The sequence below is a fragment of the Melospiza georgiana genome, chromosome 6 (assembly GCF_028018845.1).
Source record: "Melospiza georgiana isolate bMelGeo1 chromosome 6, bMelGeo1.pri, whole genome shotgun sequence".
Taxonomy (NCBI): domain Eukaryota; kingdom Metazoa; phylum Chordata; class Aves; order Passeriformes; family Passerellidae; genus Melospiza; species Melospiza georgiana.
In genome coordinates this window covers 25,817,506-25,841,078 of record NC_080435.1, presented here as the reverse complement: position 1 = coordinate 25,841,078, position 23,573 = coordinate 25,817,506, and the positions used below count along the sequence as shown (strand labels likewise).

The 23,573-nt window shown below is 36.2% G+C and overlaps 1 protein-coding gene across 1 annotated transcript in view; it reads left to right on the top strand.

Moving 5' to 3' along the window:
* The window catches only part of LUZP2 (leucine zipper protein 2), an 82,854-nt gene that overhangs the window by 47,849 nt on the left and 11,432 nt on the right, over positions 1 to 23,573 (top strand). The window contains exons 6-9 of the mRNA XM_058026513.1: positions 8,682 to 8,744; positions 12,202 to 12,264; positions 17,352 to 17,426; positions 18,463 to 18,630. Of these exons, the coding sequence (XP_057882496.1) occupies positions 8,682 to 8,744; positions 12,202 to 12,264; positions 17,352 to 17,426; positions 18,463 to 18,630 (369 nt within the window). The remainder of the gene's footprint in view (positions 1 to 8,681; positions 8,745 to 12,201; positions 12,265 to 17,351; positions 17,427 to 18,462; positions 18,631 to 23,573) is intronic.

The following is a 23,573-nucleotide window of genomic DNA, read 5'->3' as shown; positions in this document are numbered from 1 at the left end:
GGAGGAGAGTCTGGTTTGGCTTCATATGTAAAGCATGTTACTGTAGTAGGCAAAAAAGGCACTAGTGAAATTCTCTGAACAGAAAAGCAGACAAAAATGGCTGTGTTCATTTAGAAGTAGTCTTTTATTGAATGCAGTGGTTGACTCCATGCTAGTGGTGCTTAGTTTGATAGCACGCTTGTTACTTTTGCTGCTTTTTGAGAAAGGAAGTTCTGTAGTTTGTTGACACACAGTGAAACTTTGTTCTTATTGCTTATTTTAGCAAGAGGAGGAGAAGGGAAATGCAACATCAGAACTGAGATTCTTAATAAAATTTTTAAAAACACAAACTCCTACATTTTTTTTAAGCTTTGTGTGCCATGAATATCAATCCTAGATTGATCCCAAAATTCCAAATGAAATATGTAAAATGTTTTAAATAATGTTTATTGGTATTAAACTGAATTTACTTTGAAATTTGGTCTTGAAATAGAAACATGAAATGTTTGAGCAGCATTATATTTCTTTTCCCTCTTATCCCTTTCTCTGCACACAATTTGCCTAAATCAGGATATAGCTTCTCTTTCCATTCCTTCATTTTGCAAAGAACATTGCAATTGAAAATATTTTCTTCTTATGATGCCTTGTTCTCTTGCCAACCAGGCTTCTTGTCTTTATCTGCTTTGTTCAATTATTTTGCTTTTCTAAACTACTCTGAGTCTGTGTATGAAAACTTGATCTTTTTAAAGCTGCCAATTTAAACGGGAATCTCTGATTTCTTTGGTCTATGAGATTGTATATACATGGTCAATCTGAAAAATGTCTACATTGCTTTTTAAATCATAAATTTATCCTAGTTTTGGATTAATTTTTTTACAGTAGTCAGGAGAGGGGCATGGCCAGACCATAATGTTATTGGATACCATCTCACAAAGGTACTGGAGTACTGACCTGGGAGCCTTTAAACTCTAATAAATCATATCAGTCTCATCCTATTGAGCAGTCATTAAAAAATCTGTTCTCTTACTGAACACAAATACATCATTAATCAGCATTCAAACTGTCTGACTGTTAATGATTTGCTTAGGTAGGTCAGTAGACTTTTCCAATATTTACTGTATTTATAGCAAATTTTAGAAAATCTACTTTGAAAGGAATTTTTCTTTTGGCACCAAATATCAGCTACTGTGTGGAAAAGAAACCAAAAGCTATACCTGCCTAATGGCCTTCTATTAAATTTTTATACAATGTTTGTTAGTTCCCTGAAAGTAACTACTTATATCAGTTTTTTGGAAACTTGGCTGAATTTAAATTATATGATTTTGAGGAAATGTTATGTTATTTAGGTCCTGCCTCCAAACACTGAACACATTGCTTTTAAAAATCTCATAAATTTGGATGTGCTATATATTGAAAAAATTGATAGCATTTTATGTGTAGGTTTTGAAACAATAATCTGCATACAGCTATATAGAGATAGATAATGAAAATACTTCCTTCATAGCTGCTCTTCTTCTTTCAAATATTGCATTCACTCTCTTTTTATTTTGCCAAATTGTGGATTTTGCAATCTTAGGCTCTACTGTGACTGTAAAAATAATTTCCTATTTAGTTCTGCCCTTTCAGCACATACCCAGGTGCCATTCAGCTTTGCCTTTTGGAGATGCAAATAGATGGCAGCAGCCTTCCAGCTGAATGCAGCAGCTGCCATGTAGTGTGTGAGGAGAGGACATTGCACAGAAAGGCAATTTTTAGCCTATTCAAGGCTTTGGGGGAAAAAATAAACAGAAAAAAAATGTCTGTGCTATTGAGGAAAAAATGTGCCAGGTAGAGCACAAAGGGATTAGATGTCTCAAAATCATCTGGGTCTTTAAGTGCTTCCTGCAAATACCACAAAATAAGTGTCAGACTTCCAGCTGTAACATCATGTGGATTGTGTTAATTTAGCCTTAAAGATAGGCATGTAAACAGATATGCTCTTATTTCAAGCAATTTCTGTTATTGACAAAGAAACCCAGAAGTTTGGAAATGCAGAAGCACCAGTAGAACTAAGCTTGCAAAAATGTAGACTAAAATAGAATATGTATAAAAAGAGATACTTTAGATTTTTCACTTGTGTAGATGGCCTGTTATAGAGTGAGCAGCTCACTTCTAGCATATCATGTGGTTTGTGGGAAATTGTGCCTGTATTGGGTCTGATAGTTGCTCATATTTGCCAGGAATATAAGCCTGTAAATGTTTCTATTTAAATCTTAATCTTAAACTGCTGGGATTTTGGAATTACACAGCTTTATCATCAATGGGGGTTTTGGATTTTGAGAAATAATTATGGATAATGAGACATGCAGCTGTTGAGCAGTAAGTTCATTAAAAGATTGCTTCTCTGAAAATTCAGCTGCCTTCAGAAATCTTGAAATACAGATAAAAATATACCACTTTTAAATATGCATAGTCAGCTGTAGCTTAAAGAAACATTCATGAGAAGTACATCTGCTATGACCTAGACCCAGACCTTTACAATAGTTCTGAAAAGTACATAAGCATGAAAGTTATGAAATTTCCTGGCTAGATGCATTACTTAGATTGTCTGCCTACGACTGGCAGAACAATATTCAATTTGATATAATTGGAATGGATAAATTGCATTTTTATATCCCTTCTTTTCCAAGGAAGTATTAATGTGAAATCTACTGGCAGTCAAATTTGCTTTCTTGTCCAGACCTATTAATGAATAATTTCAAGTAAAAAATCTAATAGGTGTTGAAATGTATCTATTGAAATAGATAATTTGGTTGAATGAAAAAAGGTGAAAATGAATCCACAGATTTTTGTGTGTGTTCTGTTAGACTAATTGTCTTCAATGATTCTTTTGTTTTGTTCAAGATGGCAAAAACTTCGGAAGAGGGGATTAAAATCTCAGTGCTTTTTCTTTCATGACCCTGAAATACAAAAAAAATTCAGGACTAGAGCATCTTTTGGAAAAGAGATGTGCAGGTATTGAGTCTGCACTCATTAAGAAGCCAAGCTTGGATCTGGCACAAGCTCATTGTCATGCCAGATGCCAGCTCTCATTCTGGGAGCCTGTGAGCTGCTGAATGCTGCTGAGGCATGACCTGCCCAGAGGCACCTTGTTAGTAATTTGAGGTGTAAATACTGGCAGTCGAAGGACTGGGAACAGAGAGAGAGAGGAAGAGAGAAGATGAACTAGAATGTGTGTATTTAAAGCATCTCTGAGAGTGGTTACAACTTGTTGGGTGTGACTTGTTTGGATTTTATATAATTTTGAAAAACACAACTCCAGTAAGACCTGTTGTCCAACACTTGCTTAGCCTTAAATTGCTGAAATTCAGTTAACTATTTTCAGCTAAGCTACCTGACTGTACAACAATTATTCAGATCAATATTGAAGATTTTTTTTTTTGCATTGCTTTAGGGTTTTTTTTGGTTTTTTGCTTATTGTTCTTTCGCGTCCTTACTATCTAATTTTACTGTCTGCCTGTCACCCCAGAACCTGCACCTAAAGAGCATTGTTGACATGCTTGGTCTTTTGCTTTCTGTGGAAGCCTTTTCCTCTTACAGAGCCAGTGAACATCAGCTGGGCTGTTCTGCATCATTTACCTCCCCGTGCCTTTTGCAGACGAGGCATCACTCACATCTATGTGCACATGGGTTTTCTTAATGTGTGTGTATTTCTTAGATAGATAGAATGGTTTGGGTTGGAAGGCACCTTAAATATCATCTAGTTCCAACCTGTCTGCATTAAAATTTCAGTGTTTAATTCAAGGCCCTACACAGGAATGATGAACCTGGTGCATAGTCATCTTAAATAACCAGACAGACAAATAAATCACATTACAAACTAGATGGACTCATTACTGAGTTTCTGAAATACAAAGTCTGACATACTGACATAAATTCAGTAACTTGAACTGAAGAGATTATTATCTAATTTATGAAAATAGATTTAGAGGAAATGTTGGTATCAAGCAGTCTCAATCTTGCTTTTTGCAGAAAAAAAATGCAGGAAAAATTTTAAGTCCTTCAGTGATTACAGAATTAGGTTTTTTACATTAAACTACAGTAAATAGCTCCAGTACATGGACCCAAATTTCTTTTTGCAGCTTTTGCATCAATGCAGCTGTTAGAGGTTGTTATCAATAATAGGTGACATTTAGAATGAGCACAAAAAGCAGGATGCTGGGAGATAACAATAAAGACTAATAGTCTGGTTAGAGAGGAAAGGACTTCTTTGACAGTTCCTGGTTACTAAAAGATAGAGGAAAATACTAGTAATGCATTTTTCTGAAAATGGAAGCCTGTGCTTTTCATGTCTATGCACAGTTCACTGCCAAACTTTGGAGGTGTATCTTTGCCAAATGCTACAGTGTTGGGGCAGAAACTCAGAATGGAAACCAACACATTTTCTTTGGATATTTGGGGCTTTGTCCTTTTTAATATAATTCAGAATGGTGTCCTGTCTAATTTTAGTGTTACATAGTACAGCCTCTGTTGTTTAATAATATATTGTCTGAGATAATGATCAACAAATTACCTTTTTTCTTTGCAGACCATAAGTAGTGAATCAAGACATCAACAGGATAGGTTTTGTAGGAATAATTTTAAAGAACTTTGGATTATCACATCACATAAAATACATCTAAAAATTACTAAGGAATTGTTTATTTCTCAATATGCAACTGTTACCATTTTCAGGCATGACCCCAACGTCACTGGAACGCTTCCTTGACTTTGTGATATTCATTCAAGCCCATATTCATGGCAGGATTAATGAGAGGATGATATTCATGTCAGAGCTAGTAACTGATTAGGAGATGATCAAACAGATCACCTGGTGTGCCAGATGTTCTTAGGGGCTAGGTGTCCCTTAATAGATTAGGCTGGTTTATAAGTACTAAGAAATGTTGTCTCCAACTCTCTTTTATGCTAGTCTTTACCTTCCTCAGTTTTCTGCTGAAATATTACTTAGTGTGTTTGGTTTGAGGTTTTTTTTTCTGAAAACTTCTAGTTTGAAAATACATGCTATTTACTCTCAAAAACCAAAGAAGTTTAAGCTGTACTCAGAGCCTTCTTTTTATTTTTTCATAATACTTAGAAGCCTGATATGAAGTATCTTATCTGATATTGCTGTGCCGAGCTTAAATAGGGGGAAAGACTTTTCAAAAGCAAGGAAAAATAGCTAATTTTAAATTAGAATATTCTGCTTTCTTACCCTTTTCCCAAGACAAGGGATTCAGGCATAAAATGTAAGTTCAGTATCCTGGATAGGTCAATGATTCATTAAGACATAGTGTTAATGGCTCAAAAAAAGTCAGCTGGTCCTCTAAATTAGGTCCTACTCCTGACTTCACAGAGGAGCCTGGGGGGCTGTGGCCTCCCCCACCCTGAACCTGCCAGAGCTGACTGTCAGGAGAGCTCCTGGGTCTGGCTTTCTTGTGGATGTGATCTCCCTCAGCCTTGTTTTCTTCTACCTAGACCTGAGATAATTGGAAAACAGCGTCACCTTCATCCTGTCTCGTGTTCCCTTAGGCAGCTTCACTCCCAGGCCAAAGTTCCAGTCAGGAGGCACGTTCAGGAAGGGTTGGGCTTTGGTATTGGCAGATTCTTTGTGCAGTTTTGGCATAATGGACAGCAAGTCCTTCCTGACAGTGGTTAAGCCATTAGCCATGACAATCAGTCTGTCCCAGTGGGCAGCAGGGATATAATGATGTTTTAACTCCAAGAAGGCCACTGCTAATTAAAATAATTTTTCCATATAATTTTTGAATTGATTACTAAAGATATATTTACAGATATTTCATTCCTTATTTTACAGATTGAAATGTCCAAGATGATCTCCATTGACGTACTTAGTTACAAATTATGTATTTGAAATTAAAACTGCATAAAATTCTGATTAGTATATTTGTTCTTGCTCTTTGAGGGATGTTTAATAAGAAAATGAGCATAATCTTTAATCCTTGTATGTCTTAGGAGTCAGAACTTCTGAATCAATAGGCCTTTGTAAACTTAAAATTTCATTGATTAATTAATCAATGTCCCTTTTGCTAGAAAGAGGCTTTTCAAAGCCCCTTTCTAGCAAAAGGGGCTTTGAAAAGCCTCTTTCTAGCAAAAGGGACATATTCTTCCAGAATATGTCCCTGATTAGACTTCTTTCAAAAGAAGAAAGATTTTATTCAGAATTAAAAAAAAAAAAAAGTTCTGTTATACTTCAAATGTTTTTACTGGTAGGCTTCATATTCTGCTATAAAAATTAGTATTATTAATCAGGATGCAGAGTTATTTTCAACTGTGATATGTGATTTGTGAAATAACATAACATCACGCAAATTGTAGCCAAGAAGCTGTCATCTACTTCTAACAAGCTCTTACTTATTATGCTCTGGATAATAAGTTTTAATGCTTGCTCTCATTTGTAAAAACATTATTAAGTTCAGATCAAATCAGGACTGTTTTCTTGTATTCTGATAACCCTGCTGGGTGTTTTTGTTGCAAACTGAGTGGATAATGAGACAAAATTGGGAAATCATGTTAAACCTAGCTAAATCTCAAAAACTGAGTCCGTCTCCTAACTTTGAATATTTTCATCAAGTTTTGCTTTTGGACAAATTCTGTGTGTATATATAACTATATACTTTTTCCAGGTTTATTTAGTACAAAATGTGGAAATTGTGACAGCTGTCTAGTACATTGTGTGTCCTGTTGCCACACAGTTTCTCACATTCTGGGTTACTGCATGGTATTCTCAAAAATAGCCTCTGTGGAAATTGCTTTAAAAAGATTAATGTGTTAGCAGAAGTTATTTCTTACAACAACGTTTATACTGGGCAAAAGGAAGATAAATGAACAAAAACGTAATGACTACAATTCATTCTTTCTTTGCTTCTGAAATATGGAGAGAGCGCTACTGAACCAACCATCACCAGTGTGTAGAGGGACTGGAGGATAATGAGTTAGGGATGACTTGATATTCTGGGTTAATTAAGTGCAAGTCCTTCATGAAACAGTGGCTTTGGCACATCTGTTTTACTATCCCAAAAGGTGATGCTGATCTTTATATGAAAGCATTAAGATGCGTGTGAAACACATTCACTCTGTGTTCACAGGTACAGCCTGGTTCTTTAGGTGCACCTCTGATGAGCAATAGATGAGTCAGGTGTGCTTCATGTCTTTGATTTTTATTTTGTTTACCTTTGTTCATCTTCTATCTGCTATACAGTTCCATTTTTTCAGTTTTCAGAGCCAGTTGTCTTATTCTGTATTTCTGTAGTGGTTAGTACAATAGACTATTGCTCTTTGGTGAGTTACAACATAAATTTTCAGACAAAGAACCAAAATTGGTAATTGACTGGGACACTTACTAGAGCAATATCCAGCTCTTTGCACATCATATTTTGAAAGACAGAATCTGTATTGTTGGATTGTCTCATTCAAAATAACATCCTAGTTCCTTTCTGTGGTATCAGAGAACTGTGGGCGTCCATGTCAAACAGCTGGAAAAAATTTATTGTTTCTGCAGTAACGTATACTGTAGCATGGTAGCCAGCATCAGTGAAATGTGAAATTATGTCACATCTCCTCCTTATTTTGGAGTTGTGGAAATGAGTTTTCAAATGAAATTTTAGTTTCTTTGCATTTGTTTTTTAAAAAAAATTTTTTTTTGTTTTTTTTTTTTTAAGAGAAATTCAAAGCTTCCAATTCTGGAATTAAAGCATCCAATGTTTCAGTGGGATGTGGACCTAAATTTGAACTGGATGGAATTATGTTTTTTCCTCTAAAGACAGCTTGTTCTTGTGCACACTGTACAGGAAAGCTATTGCTGTTCAGTAATAAACACACATTCCTGAAATGTGGTGGGTTTTGTTTCTGTTTGTATATTTACAGTCCATTAACACGGGAATAGTTGGTTTTTGTATTCTTTTAATATTTTTTTCATGTTAAGTGTGTTATGTTCAGCACTTGTGGATCTGTTTATTGAATACTTATGGGTTTGAGCAGTTTAAAAGATGTTCACACTGCAGAGAAATCTTCACCCCTGACTATCAGTTATGGGATAATATGAGTGAGTAGTGGAAAAATAATTACTATGAAGAATTAATTTTTCAGGGTTTGTTATTTTCCCTGAAAATGAGAAGAAATACATTTAAAACTCATACATGAAAAACCATATTGAGTTGGCAGAATGCTGTCAGGTAACTAACTTTCTGCTGGTTTTATTACTTGCAGTTTTAAATTATAAAATTTAGCAGAAACACCCCTTGATTTTGATCGCCAAGGTCAAGTGATGAGACCTTGGCCCTATTACTCACTTGTTAAAATGATTTGCAGAAAATGATACTGAGCTGTGGAGTTGACACCAAGCAAGGATTAGAGGCTTTTTCCTGCCCTTTTGTACCTCAGCTTATTAAACCTAAATTGCTTTTGGTTGCCAGTGTTCTGGGAAGGTCTCTATGGGCAGTCCTGTTCCTGTTGAAGCAAATTCTAATGCAAATGCCTTTAAGAATTCTGTAAGAGAATACTGTGCCTTCATTAATCTCTCTTGTTTTCTTTATATCTTTGTTGGTGACTTGAAGATGTTATCCAATTAAAAAATAAAGTCAGTATGGTCAAATAGTTAAAGAGTCCCTTAATATTTTAGTAACACTTACTAATAAACTATTTTGGTTTTTTTGTCCCACTCTCAGAACAAAAGCCTCAAAAACAAGCTCTTGTCAGGAAACAAGCTTTGTGGGATGCACGCAGAAGAGGTAAGGAAGATCCCTGTCTATTCTAAATCTAATGTACCCAAAAAGTTTGCATCAAAGTGTTTTGTACTGCGGTTCTGGTGTATTATACATGTACACAAGAATATGAATATATATATATATATATGTATGTATATATATACCCACACCAGAATACAGAATATCTATATATATGTATGTATGTGTATATAGACTAGAATACAGAATATATACTATGTTTATATGGTGAGTGCTGAAGTGCTGTCGTTCCAACTAATTTTTGTGACTTCACAAGAAGCAACTCAAATGTATTAGAAAGCAAGTTGCAAACTCAAGTTTTAGACAAATGAAATCATCTGGGTGTGCCTATGATATAACTAGAGATATATACATCTGTAACATACATAAAACTGATTTCATTTACATGAACTCCATGTCTGCACTAAGCCAGGAATTGCCAAAGGCCTGTTTTGAAATTAACATTGAGACAGCAAAGATCTATTATTATTGATTCCCAGAATGTTTCATTATTTCAAGGGAGAAAGGGTCACTGTGAAACTGAAGGAGAGAAATCTCCCCTCTACTGAAGAGTGAGGTAGATATTCAGTGATACAAAAGCCCTATTTTTGACAAATTCCTCAATACCTGCACTCATGTGAGCATTCCCTTTATTTTTCTTTACATTAAAAAAAAAAAACCCATTACATGTGAATCTGATTTACTCACATTACTTTAGTCTGGGTTTTTTGCAAATATAATTTCTTTTGAGGTCATTGCACCTTGCCAGAATGAAACCAAAGTGTAAAAAGTTTCCTCTGTACTAAAATTTTCCTAATGATTATTGAATGCATTTCCTTCATTAGAGTCTCTGCCTTTTCAGTTAGAGAACAGTACTTAGGAGGTCAAGTTTCTGATAAATTCTCAAAGGTAGGAAATAAGAGGGTTAGGAGTATTTTTTTTAAGTCTTTCAAAATCTGTTGTCTTCCTTTATTCCCATTGTTGGTCTCAAACGTGTCACAGTGTAGGAATACAGATGTTGTTTTCTTCCCTTCTTTACTGCGTAAAAAACAGGAGTGTGTACAAATACCCTTCTTTTTCTTAGTGTATTGGGTTTGCAAGGGAAGGTTTTGTTAGTGGGGAGAGCTGCTGGGGTGGCTTATTCCAGAAAGCTTCCAGAATTGCCAATGTCAGCCAGCTCCACTATGCACCTGCCACTGGCCTGGGCTGAGACAATCAGAGATGGTAGCAGCCCCTTTGTGATAATATATTTAAAAAAGAAAGGGGTTACTGCACAGTAATGATTGTTGACAGAGAAGAGGGGAGTGAGAAGATGTGGAAGAATCATCTCTGCAGACAGCAAGGTCAGTGCAGAAGGAAGGAGAGGAGCTGAGATGCACCTGCAGCCTGTGGAGGACCCCATGTCGCAGCAAGTGGATGCCCCTAAAGGGGGTTGTGACCTTGTGGGACACCAGTTCTGGAGCAGGGAGCTGTGGGTCCATAGGGAGAGGAGCCCAGAGCAGATTTCCTGGTGGGACTTGGGACCCCATCCTGGAGCAACCTGTTCCTGAAGGGCTGCACCCCATGGAAAGGATGGTGCTGGAGCAGTTTGTACAGAAATGCAGCCCATGGGAGGGACTCACATTGAACAAGTTTTAGAGGACTGTTCCCTGTGCAAATACATTTCCCCATGATGGAGCAAGGGAAATTCTGTCCCCAAGGAGGAAGCAGCAACAGAAATGTGATTAACTGGGGGAATAACCTTCATTCCCTCCTGTGCTGCTGAAGGAGGAGGAGGTAGAAGCTGGGAAGTAGAGGGAGGAAGCTGTATTTAGGATTTCTATTACTTCTTGTTATCCTGCTCTGATTTTGATTGGCAATAAATTCAGGTAGTTTCCCCAAGTCAACTCTCTTTTGCCTATGATGGTAACTGGTGAGCAACCTCTCTCTATCCTCATGAACCTTTTGCTAAAAGGTGGAGGCTCTAATGAAGAAAATGCATTTAATAATCATTAGGAAAATTTTAGTACAGATTAATTTTTTATGCTTTGGTTTCATTCTGGCAAGGTGCAATGACCTTAAAAGAAATTATGTGTGCAAAAAACCTAGACTAAATTAATATGAGTAAATATTTTCTGTTCCCTGGCCAGTTGAGGAGGGAAGTGATGGAGTGGCTTTGGGCACCTGGCATCCAGACAGGGTCAAATCACCACACCTAGCTGCAGAATATTTGAACCTTTGGTAATTAACTTGAAGATATTTTCTCTGATTGTATCTCTTTTAATATTTGCATCTAAGAATGAAGCCTAAGGATAATTTAATTTTATTACAGTGTGACAAGCCCTGGCAGTCAGAGTTCTTTGAAAAATTAAAAAAAAATTAAGCAATAGTCAAGACAGCAGATTGTGAATGTATTTCAAAGTGTGAGAATCTCCTACTTTATGAATCATCCTGGCAAATTTGCAGCTATTCCGCGTTACCATTGGAACAAGCAGAAATGCTACTGGAGCACCTTTTTTTTGTGCTCATTTTGCCAGTTAAGTTTTGCCAGCCAGAAGAACACACAGTGTGTTTTCTGTTTTTAGTTTAAGTACTAGGCTCTCCAAGCATAACAGCTGTGTGAACTCAGCGTCCTTTCAGGTGTTATATCCAATACCCTTTGTGGGAAGGATTGCCTCCCAGGAAGCTCCTGCTGTGCTTTGCTGCCTCAGGCTGCATGCAGACGGACAGTGAGGGGTTCCTTGTTGCCTGCTTGCATCAGTGGGAGCGTGCTTGTGATCCTGCACAGCTCTAGCATGGCTGGATTTCCTTCTCCAAGAAGCCTTGGAAAGAGGAAAGCAGAGGGGGGCAAACGTTGGGGTTTCCAGGACACAGAAAGGGACACATGCCAGGGCAATACTACCAGACTGTATTTTAGACACCTGTGTTTAATGGTAATTTTATCTGTCTGACTCTACTAAGAGTAATTTTACCATTAAACCTGTGTTTAATGGTAATTTTATCTATATGACTCTACTAAGAGATCCTCCCTCTCCCTTGAAGCACAGAAAATCCACAAAATAACCAAATTTTATCACAGAGAGTTGCAGGTCATGCACATGCTTTTGACCTGCACTGAATGTATTTTGTATTTTTATGACTCTTAGTTTCATCACAGGCTTCATATTTAGCAAATGAGTTATACCTTAATTGTAACTCTCAGATTCCTCTGCAGCCTATTTGGATACCTTGTATATCACAGAAACTGTGTATTTTATCAAACACAGCTCTCAGAATAATTCAAATTGGTGAACATTTTCTCATTGGTTTTCAGGTGATGTGGAATATATTCCATAGCTCAATTAATTGTTTTGTCCAGGTCAGAGGACAGTGCTATTTAAATCTGATCTAGGTTTTGCTGTTCTCACAGTTTACCATGTTTGTTTAATATTTAAAATAAAAAAAAAAAAAAAACAAAACCTGATTTGATTATCCTCACTTTCAGTCAAAAAAGATTCAAGCCCAGCTGAAAGAGCTTCGTTATGGGAAAAAGGATTTGATTTTTAAGGTAAGTTGTATTTCACTATAGCTAGCTAAAGTATTAGGGTTAATATAGCATTGGAGTGAAGTAGGAATATGATAGCTGCCTTTATTATTGCAGTTCTAAGTTTGTTCTGAAAAGAGCTCAAAACACCAAGACAGACTTAACACCATAATGCATTTTCAGAAATATATCTATGGATTTGTGCTCACAAAAAGCAAAATTCTAGGTTACTGGTGGTGAATAAAACCTGTTGCCCTATTCCATACATTCTGTAACATGTCTTTCATCTTTCAACTGAATGATGTAAAAATATTCTACAGATGCTTCTTGTTTTTCCTTTAATTAGCACTCCTCCATGGCAAAGTCAAATATTGTTAACATTTAAAGCAAATCTCTGTGTTTATGATAAGCTTGAGCAATGTAATGTTCCTTAAGTCTGAAGATTTAAGAAAAATATGTTGCTTAAACAATCTAAAAGAATAGTCTGTTCTAGCTAGCACATTTTAAAAATGAATAAAACATTTTAAAATGAAGGAGGGGAAGACAAGACATAAAGACACTGCTGAAGGGCATCGAGTCCTTGTTAACACAGGGAGAAGTTAATCCCTGTTAAAAGGAAGAGGAGAGAGATGCAGGTCACCGGGCTGAAGGCTCTTAATGGTCCTTTTATATATTCCCAGCATAAAGATGGAGATGAAGCAGTCATCTTCACCTAGAATTACTTACAAAGTCATTCTTGTCAATATGAGTTCCATATTGTCTCCTGGAAGTGTTTAACTCCCTCTGCTGTGTGTCTGTTGTATACACAGTGCTGTAAATAGGTGAATACAGAGTAATGTAGGCCATTTAAAAGACAGTGTGATTTCTGTGGGGTTTTTTTCTTTTTTTATTTTTTCTTTTTCCTTTTTTTTTTTTTATGCATAGGTTTAGTCCAGAGTTCTTCAGGGACATTTATTTCTGGTCTCCAGAAGACCAAAACCAGGGAAACAGATTTAGAGACAAAAATTAGGTATATTATAGATCTAGGTGTTTAAATTTTAACACCACCTGGCATTAACAAAAGTTACAAATCTTTCTTCAAATTCAGTATAATGGAGAGCTTGAGCAGAGGTAAAGATCGAAAATTCTAATCTTGCCTTGCTGTGAAAGTTTGTTTTCTTTGGCTGAAGCACAGGATTGCTCAGCGCTATTACCTACTTGTTACAGCCCATATTGTAACCCAGGACCCTGCCAGATCAGAGAGAGGCTGCTAGGTTGGGGCAAGAACAGGTGATGTTTCATTTCTAATTGCTTTGATACTGGGAACATAACAGATTTAATGTTAGCACTGCTGTTGTGGCTGTTTTATGACGCTGTTACTCTCTCTGATAAATGGGATGGATAGTTGTCCTGTCGGCACAGCACGAATGTTTGGGATAAAATCCTGGCTGCTAGCTTCTTTCACATTGCTGGACTTTGACCTTTTCCCCTTCCACTCCCTTCCCGTCCCACTAAACTTTATTTTCTGTGTGGCTTACTGAGGGTTTCAGGGAAGTCTGCCCTCCATAGAGATCTGAGCATTGCAAGGTCCTTGGAGCAGTTCACCACAAGGATGAATCTGCAGGCTATTCCATTTCTAAAGGGCATGAGGGAAAGCTGCAGTTCATGTCCATCTAAAGAATACTTTCTCTGAAGGTATCAATTCTGGAGATATGTGTGAAATTAATAGGGAGGGATTGCTTGATTTTTATTTTACATAATAGACATCAAGAAGCTATTTCTTAAATTCTGGTACCTATTACTGTCAATGGCTCTGGTCTGAGCTAGATCTCTGGGGATTAACTGGGAGAGGAAAAGGAATGGGGAAAAAGGCAGTTTTCTCCTTAACATTAAAATGAATTGGTAGATGATATCTTCTTTATCAAATCTTACTGACACTTCTTATGTTTTCAAAGTGTTTTAAAATCCACCTGATTAATTAGGGAGCATATATGTGTGTATGTTTATATTTTTAAACTCTCTTTATGTGATCTAAAGCCATGGAACAGATAAGTAATGAGCATCACAAAAATTAAATCATGCACCCAAGGTTATAGAGCTTGTCAGTATCTCTACAGAGAATATAATTTGAGTTTCTATCTCTTTTTCACATTTTAGTCCCTTAAAGCATGCAGCATGTTATCCTTAAAGAATTGACCCAAGTTGAAATTTGCTTTGTATTATAATGAGAAAACCAAGAAGTTATTAATAAATTGCCACTGAATGTTCTTAATTTTATCACTGCCTCTGTAAGTAGATACTTACTAGTTCTGAATGACACTACTGAGTTGCAATAATTTAAATTATCATCCTAAACCCCTGATTCAGTGAAGTACTTCTAAGTTTAAGTGCTCTTGTAGATTGAGGTCTGAATTTATTTATTTCTTCTTATTTATTTCTTCAATTTATTTCTTCTTATTTCTTTTATTTCTTACTTTTCTTCTTCTTCAGACTTCTTTTATTTCTTACTTCTCCTTCATTAACTGTCTTCCCATTTTTAGGCTATATTTTCCTAGAAGAAGTCTCATGTTTTACTAAAATAGGAAAGAATTAAAAATAGTTTGGGTTTTTGTCCATGAAATCCAAACGTGTATATATGATGGTAATAAGATATGAATAAAAATAAATCCAACAATGATTTCCAATGTCAGTTTGTACAAGTACCTTGTGTTACTGAAATTCCTCTTGTAAGTGTGAAAGGTGACCATGCTTCATTGGTATGGTTTGAGTGTACCTTTGCTTTTTTCTAAGGCTTGTGCTACAGATTCAGACATATTTGATCTACCACTTCATCTCTTTTCCCTTTTGTTCAAATTCTAAGACAAAATATCTTGATAGGCAGTTCTAGAAAAACAAGAAAAAGTTCAAATGTGAGTAGCAACTAACAGCACCTGGCCTAACAAAGTATTTAATCTTAGTTCCATGGTAGTTCATTTAGGCTCCCTAACAAAATCCTGGATTGCAGCAGCAGTGGAACTGTTGAAATATGAATTTAGCCTTGAGAGAAAAAAGCTTTCAGGAAAAAAAAATCAGATTATTCTGCAGATTTTGTACTGAGATGTAAATAACTGTCACTACTTTCAAGTGAATGGTTCATCAAAACGCGTTTTTAATGCCAGAATGTTATTCTTACCTGGTATCAGTTGAGTTGATATCACTGAGCCTTTTGCTCAGTATTCTGTGAAATGAAATAAATACACATGAATGTTACAGAAAATTTTAGTCCATCAAAATAGGACAGTTATATGAAAAATGAGATTAAGTCTTGGTAAATTAAGCATTCAGAAAACATTCATTAATATATTTGAAACCTGTTCTTTGGATGAGTAACTTTTCACCATAAACCACAAATCTTTTCCTGTATGTGAACTAGAGCTATTCTTTGTCACAGAAAATATCTATTAAAGAGCTTAAGTACTGTTCCTCCAACTTGATTTTTGATGTGGAAGCAGTTTCATTGAGTTCCATGTGTTTATAGCACCAGACATTCCCTGAAAGGAAGAAGACAGAGTCACTTCTAGCCAGCACTGCCTGATTTCTGTCACCTACCCAGGCTTTCAGATGCCTGTGTAATTAATGCATTTATTGAAGGGAGCCAGACACCCCCTAATTCATAACTGCAGCTCTGGTTTTGCAGTGATTTAAGCTGTAACACTGATGGTGCTGAAGGAAGGAGTTGCCTTGTTGTGTGAGCCTCACCATCTTCCATCTGACTCTAACTCCTCAGCAATGCTCACTGTCACAGGTGCCAGCCTAGCCTCACGTTTGTCATTTGTTATTTTGTGTCATTCCCTTTTTAGTGGCAGTTGAAATCATGGTGTTTCAAATCTTGATTCTCTTCGATTGAGAATGTATTAATTTGTATAGCTGTAGTGAAAAATAATTTAATAAGTAACAATATAAAAATGTTAATGATGCGAGAAATTTCTTGGTCTAGTTCTATGAGAAGTGTCTGTACGTCACACAGAGTCAATGTTCAGTCTTTCAGACATTGTCTGTGGCCATGTTTATTGTGAGTGATATTGTATCCCATATTTAGGAAAAAATCCAAGAAATTACTGAATTCTAGCAATTTCTCATATCTTAGTAATTTTGCAAACTGAAATGGGAATTTTATCCAATTATTCTGCATGTACAAAATGTATACTCACCTAATCAGAATTTCAGAGAGAAAAGATAAATGGCTACTCCATTGTCCTTCTCTATGGCTGCCTTTTCAAACAGCGAAAACAATGACTAGGCTGGGTTTTTCTGCAGGTACAACAGGAAAAGAATCCTTAGTCCTTTTGGTTGCGTAGTAATGTGTTATTAATGACAAGGCTGAGAACTGCAGGAATCTGCTTCCCTGAAACAGAAAATTCTTGCAGAGAATGTATTTCCTTCAAGTGAACAGGCTGGGTTTGCACACCTCCTAAGGAAAGAGAGAGAAAATATTTGTCTTTATTTACTGAACATTTAAAAGCATCTTCTGAACCCCTGCACTCCATGTATGACATATACATTATATGGAGCCTGATCCTGACTTCAAACACAAGTCTCCCAAAATGCTTTCCTGCTTATGTAGCTGCACAGTTAGCTATTCTTGTGAATTTTCCTTTTACATTTCCAGGAAAAGACATGGAGAAAAAAAAAATGGAGTTACCTCCCTATATACTAGTAGATAGTATAATTTCATAAGGTGTCTGCAAGCAAGAATGTTTGAGTGTTTTCTGATTTGTCTGTTTATGCCCAAGTAGCTTAATGTTGGCATCTCAATGTTTAAAACTACAAAATAATGTTCAGATTGCACTCAGAAGTCAGCAAAATGAACAAAATTATTAAAAGACATTTTAATACCTTTCCAGAAGGATATTATGGCATAATATTAAATTTTTTTATAGTATGGAATTAATTTTGCTATTGACATTGAATTATTATAAACTTGCATTCACATCAATGGAGCACATTTGACCATTTTTTTTTTTATTTTCCCTCAGGAAAAACAAATCTGACCCAACCCACATATATTACTTGTAAAATTTCTGTTCTTTGCTCTCTCACATGAAAAAATGCATTGGAGATTGCATCAGGTTTTTTTTTCTTCATTCCCACAGGCACAACAGCTAACAGATCTGGAGCAAAAGCTATCAGTTGCAAAAGACAAATTGGAAAACGCAGCCCTTGACAAAGTAAGAAATGTCATGTAATGTAAGAGTGTTTACCTGTGTCAGCTGGGGATGCTTTCATGTAATTTGACAAAAACAAATGAAAGCCATGCAGTTGTTTAGATGCATACTAATTGTACCTGAGAGTGGTGCTACTGAAATCAGTGGAACTAATTATGACGCATGAAGTGAAGTACATCTGCAAAGTTATTTAAGAAGAGGATGGTCAAATTAGGAAAAAAAAATGTGGCCCAAAAATATTTTGCACTGATTTTTAGTAGATTTAGATATTTATTGAACTATAGTTTGTGCTGACAGTGGACTTAGTGTCTGTCATAGGTTTATTTACCTATAATCTGTGCAAGATTATAGAGAACTTTGTCAAATTGCATCCCTGGTTCCAATAGTGTTTCCTTCACTGTGCTTTCAGGATGTTCATTTATAGATCTCCTATCAGCAAAGTCAATATTGAATTATGCTATGCACAGGATGGAAACAGATTTACTTATTCTTCTTTTACCTTTGGATTGGCAAAATTGGAATGGCTGTGGCCAAGGAAGAATGTCCACTGGATGGCAGGATTAAGGAATGAGAGGATGAGAAATTATCCAGAAAAATTTCTGGATGAGAGGAGAGTGATTTCAGATGGGTGCAATCTGCGGGAAGCACTAAGGGCATATCAGACTAGATTGACTGAGTCCATATCATCATGCAAAATTAGGCAGTCTGCTACCTCTGCCCATTTATCCATAACAAATGGGGATTTATGTTGGCTGTGCAGTCACTGACTTGAAAAGTTAGAATTAAAGACATGTTACATTGAAAAGAAGCATGCTAGTATCTTCTGCTGCCAGTTAGAAATTAAAGGGTCCCTGAGTCAAATGTGTCTAATTTAACCTAATCACATAAAAATCCTGCTTTGGACAGTCTTAATTCCTTCCATCAGTAAGAAAAAGCAGCAGCTACTCCTAAGTGTTTGTTTTAATAGAGATGGAGAAAGTAAGGCGTTGTGTTCATCACAGCACATCCTAGAGACGTGATGGTTTCCTGTTTTGCCCAGGAGTCCCAGCTGAAAGCCCTGAAGGAGACTGTGCAGCTCTGCCTGTCCTCTGTTCTGCGCCACCAGCCTCCCACCGTGAACCTGATCCCTCCCAAGCCAGCTGGGAAGCTGACTGCTTCCTCCAGCACAAAGGGCTCCAAAGTCCCCTCTCAGGTGACAGGCACCAAGGTATGATCTCACTCTTGGCTGGGGTGTTATTTGAACATCTTTGAAAGTTTGTCCTGTAGGACCATCAAACTGAAACCAAGGAGGGTTTCAAATTCATTGGAAGATAACGACAAATTTTGAGGATCATTCTAGGACTGTTTCTGATGTCAATAAATTGGTTCTGTAGTTGGGAAGCAGATACATTTTACTGAGTAACAAAATTCTGTCACTTGGTAAATAGATGATGTCTGCATGACAAATCTACACTGAAGATGGATTTGCATTTAAAATAAATGAGGGTGCTGATTCATAGGATCCTTTACTGTCAGCCTGAAAGTGAGTTTGTGGTAATACAGCACGAAGCAGTAATATGGGATTGCTTATCATGGCTTCTTTCAGTGGAAAAAAACATTATATCAAAACCATAAAATAATCTGGGACACCCAAATCAAAATTGCCAAAATGGATCAATGAACTTGACAATAGGGAATATTCCAGTCTTGCACGATGAAAAGGGCAGTTTCAGAGAAAGCATGAGGAAAGAAAAAGATGAAAACTGGTTTGACTCAATAAATTCAAACATTATAGTACAGTCAGGATTCACACTGATTAACAACTGTCCTAGTAATTTTCATCTCCAGTGTTGCATTTTGCTCCTGAATTCAACTGATTGAATAGATAGATCTAGAAGAAATCTGTAATTTCAGTGAAAAGGAAGTTGTACAGAAGAATGACTGAAGGACACTTCAACGGCCTCCTTTCAGTACAAAACTGAAATAAAAATAGGAATTGCTAACTCAGAGCCATTTGCAATTTATATATGGCAGCTGTTGGTATTTACTGTTAGTGCATAGGCTGAAGCCAAAATTAGTAATCTTTCTATGTGTAATTAAAGTACAATTTCAGAAAGCAGAATATAATTATGAAACTGAATATCACATCACTACTCTTAAAATTATGATTGCTTGTTTATTAATAACTGGTTAGCAGGAAGAAACCATCATTCCCAAAAATTATTACCTGTGGGAAAAAAGCACTGTATGAATTATTAGCAGCAGCACGTGGGTATGATAGTGTCCATTTAGATTAAGCTCCCTGGGTCTGTGTTCTGCAGGATGGCAGACTTTTCTTTTGTAGGTGGTGCAAGCTGAGCAGCACTCTGGGATCTCAGGAGCCTGTTGTTCCTCATTAATGTGGCTGTAGAATTGTTTATCTTGCTCTTACTGTCCTTTTCTTCAGGCTGGAAGTGTTCATGCCTCTGTCATGAGAGAAGTGCTGAAGGATAAGGGCCAGCTAGAGAATTTGTATCTGTTTAATATTGGTCTAGGGTCAGAGCCTTTGGAGAATTTGGGGTCTCCTTGGTGTTACACATAGGGACATGAGAATACAGAATAAAGATTAGAATTAGATTTTTTATATTTGACTGAAATACAGAGAACTCCTGTCGCCCTGATTTTTTAAGATTTTCTAAGCCTTCTGATGTTTACATTCTTGTAACGAACTTTCTCATGCACTTTATGTAAATAACTTATTGTTTTGCATTCTTTTATGGAGGAGGAGAAATTTAATGGACTGTTGGTTTGTCCAGTGTCATTGGAGAGGTGCCACTGTCACCCTCCAATCCAGTTTTGGAAATCTATAAATGTTGGAATCAGAAAATGAAAAGTCCCTTTTTACCTTGGAAAGAGCAGTGAGTCCGCATCGTGTTGTTTTGTGTCCTATAGAGACAAACTCTTCCTTCTTTTTTTTTTTTCAATTATTATAATATATTTTGTGTTCAATGTACTTGGAAAAATGTGTCACTACTTCTGTGCAGTAGCCTTTGAGAAACCAGCCTCTAGTCCTCTGTATCCAGAAGTGCTTGAATAAATGAATCTGCCTCCTAATGGGCAGTTCTCATGTTTCTCTGCACTTGGCATGTGCCATGAAAATGTCTGAAAGAATAATGGTCTGCAAACCTCTTCTTCCACACATTGACACCTCATTATTAAAGATCTGTGTATTATCTGTGATTATAAAAATAATGAAATCTGCTACTATAAAAAGAGTTTTTAAAGGATCATACGCACCCTCTGCAGTTGAGCTGTATAGGTGTTTTTTTATTATGACACCCTTTCTTATATATCTTCTCCTTGGCTTTTTTTTCCCTTTGACAAACACAAATTAACTCTTAAATAAAGATGCATAGCTCTCTTTTTCATTGTTATTAGATTTGCATAAATATTTTGGTACAGCAGGCTAGTATTTGGGGGGGAATATAAATGTGTGTGATTAATTAAATGTGTTATCATACATAAAAGTGGGAACTTAAGATGGGCAGCACTTACACATCTTGTCGTGTCTGATAAGCAGCACTTTCACCTTCAGGCAACAAATGATAATTTTTCTGGTAAATATCTTAAAATTGTTGTCTTCCAGCCTAAAAATTACTTTCTAAAATGGCAAACTTACTTTAAACCCATGGAAGGATAAATCATAGAGTGTATGATAGCTGTACCATGTGGGGGCACTTATCCCTGGGATGGGGTTGCTTCCTCATGTAAAAAAGAAGTTCCAAATAAGTAGGTTGTATATTTGTGTTCATCATTGGTAATTGTGACACCTGAGAGTTTGTTACAGGTATTAAGCATAAGAACCTGGTGTAGAAAGGATAACTAGGAAAGAAAGTTGCCACATTTCTTGAAAAGAAAGTACTTGGGCATTTTGTTTTTTCTAGAGAATATGATATGCAAAAGAATAAATTAGGTTTAAAAACGTGTGCAAAGCAGGGCATTATTAAGTGCCTGGCTCGGTGCAAAATAAAGTTGTTGTTCTAGATAGTTCATTAATCTGGAAAATTGTGTAGTAATGAGAAATTATTACACTTAAATCAAGGAAAAGTAATCTTAAAGTGATCAAAAGCAGTATAAGTCTGAGGTCTGCTTTTTGACCTGTCTTCAATAAATGAATATTTGCAGAATAAGAATATAAAACACAGAATTTACCGTGTTAATTGGCACTAATATTTCAGTTTGCCTGTCATGTACCTGTCATAACACAACACTGGTGCCAAAAGTACACAGTGACAAATGGATTTAGGGCTCTGTGCATACAAGCTCAGTGCCACAACTAAAATCAAGCATAACCAGAAGGCAGATCATTAATCCTTAACCATTAGAGTTTTATCTTTCTGTGTTTTTATATTTTCCTAATGCAAAAACATTGTTGCATGTATTCCCCAAATTAATTTCTTGTTTATAAACACCCAAAATACACTGCAGGCTTTGTGTATTTTGTGAGCTGCACTATTCTAAGAGTGAAAATGCACTTGAATTTCAAACAGCAAACAATAGCACCCATTCCCATATTGTACATAGCATAGGTTGAAAGACAACCCATGATGCCACATCAGATTCCTTGTATCAATGGAGAAAATACAGGCTGAATGCAATGGGGCTTGATGATCTCAAAGGTCTTTTCCAACCTAGTTAATTCTGTAATTCGGGTTATTATTTGAAAATAGTTGTATGCTCACAGTTGGGGGTAAAATTAACATGTGACCTCATAACTTTATCAGAAGGAAAATCTAACTGGCACAAAATATTATATATGTGGTTTTATATTAGATATATAATATAAAAAACATCTAGATATGGTTTGGTGGTGGTTTGACTTGATCTTAGAGGTCCTTTCCTACTCAGTTTTCCTGTGTTTCTGTCTGTGGCCAGCTGTAAGTGACCAGCAGGAGCATTGAGGGCAGTGTGTGGGTTTGTGCTCCATTTAGGTCTGAGGAGTCAGCTGCTGGTTCCTCAGAACTTACCAACTTCTGTTGCCTCCAACTTTACTTCTGCCTCAGTTAATGATATCACCAAAGCCTGCAGTTTCAGTGACCTGTAGATCATTGTGTTTAACCAGGGGATTAGAAATCTGTAATTAAAAAAAACAAAAAGGCAATAAGTGAATATAGAGTCAGACACATTCTATACTGTGCAGTAATGACATGCAATCATAGAAGCCTTTCCTAATGCATATACATTAGAAGAGTAAAATGGCATTGAAAAATGATGCCATCAATTGTTTTAGGATTTAATTTCCAAGACAAAGGATTACATGTCTCCTATGATACTTACCTCAAAAATGTCAGGTACTGGGAGTGTCTGTAAGGCTAATGGAGAAAGAATTTTGTTTTTAAATGGATAGAAGTTAATTTAATTGCAAATGCATGCATAGCGTGACTTATTTATTTATGTTAGTCTCTCCTATTCTAGTTTTCATAGCTGCCTTTGGGCTAATGGAGTTTTATTCTCATTATGATCGTCTAGATGGCAGCTATAATCCTGTATTAATGTTAATGGTGGTTCACAAGGTTATGGCAACTCCTGCTCATATCTTTTATTTCCTAAATTTACATTAGATTGTTTTTGCTGTTGCCTTATTGCACAGAACTTTTCCTACAGCCCTTTTTCTTCTGTTCCTAATTTTTAATAAAATTTTAATACATGCTGGAAAAATGTTTAACATCAGAGACCATGAAATTGAAACCTAAAGCTCTTTGGGTTTATTACTTACTCTACAGAAGTCTTCATTATTTGTACATTATATTGATAGTAAATTTGCTTTAGAGGGCTTTTTTTTTCTTCAGCTGAATACAATCAAGGGAAATGGAAATAAGTACCTGGTATCTCTTATTTAGTCTGTAAAAGCCCACCCCAACACACACATGCACACAATTTCCATTTCCTTCAAGTTTTAGTGGCATGATCTTTATCTTAATTTCATTAACTATTTGACCTCACTCCTCTTTGTTGCAGAGTGTAAGTGTAGCCCATTACCCCAGGGTTCAACTCTGAAATTAGCAATGTGCTAATGGGTTAAAGAGGTAACTGTTAATTGTTTATTGCTGCACGTTCTGTGGCTCTTAACTGCAGATCTGTTTGCCTGTAAATGAAAATTATTCTATATTCTCACTCCAGATATCCTTTTTT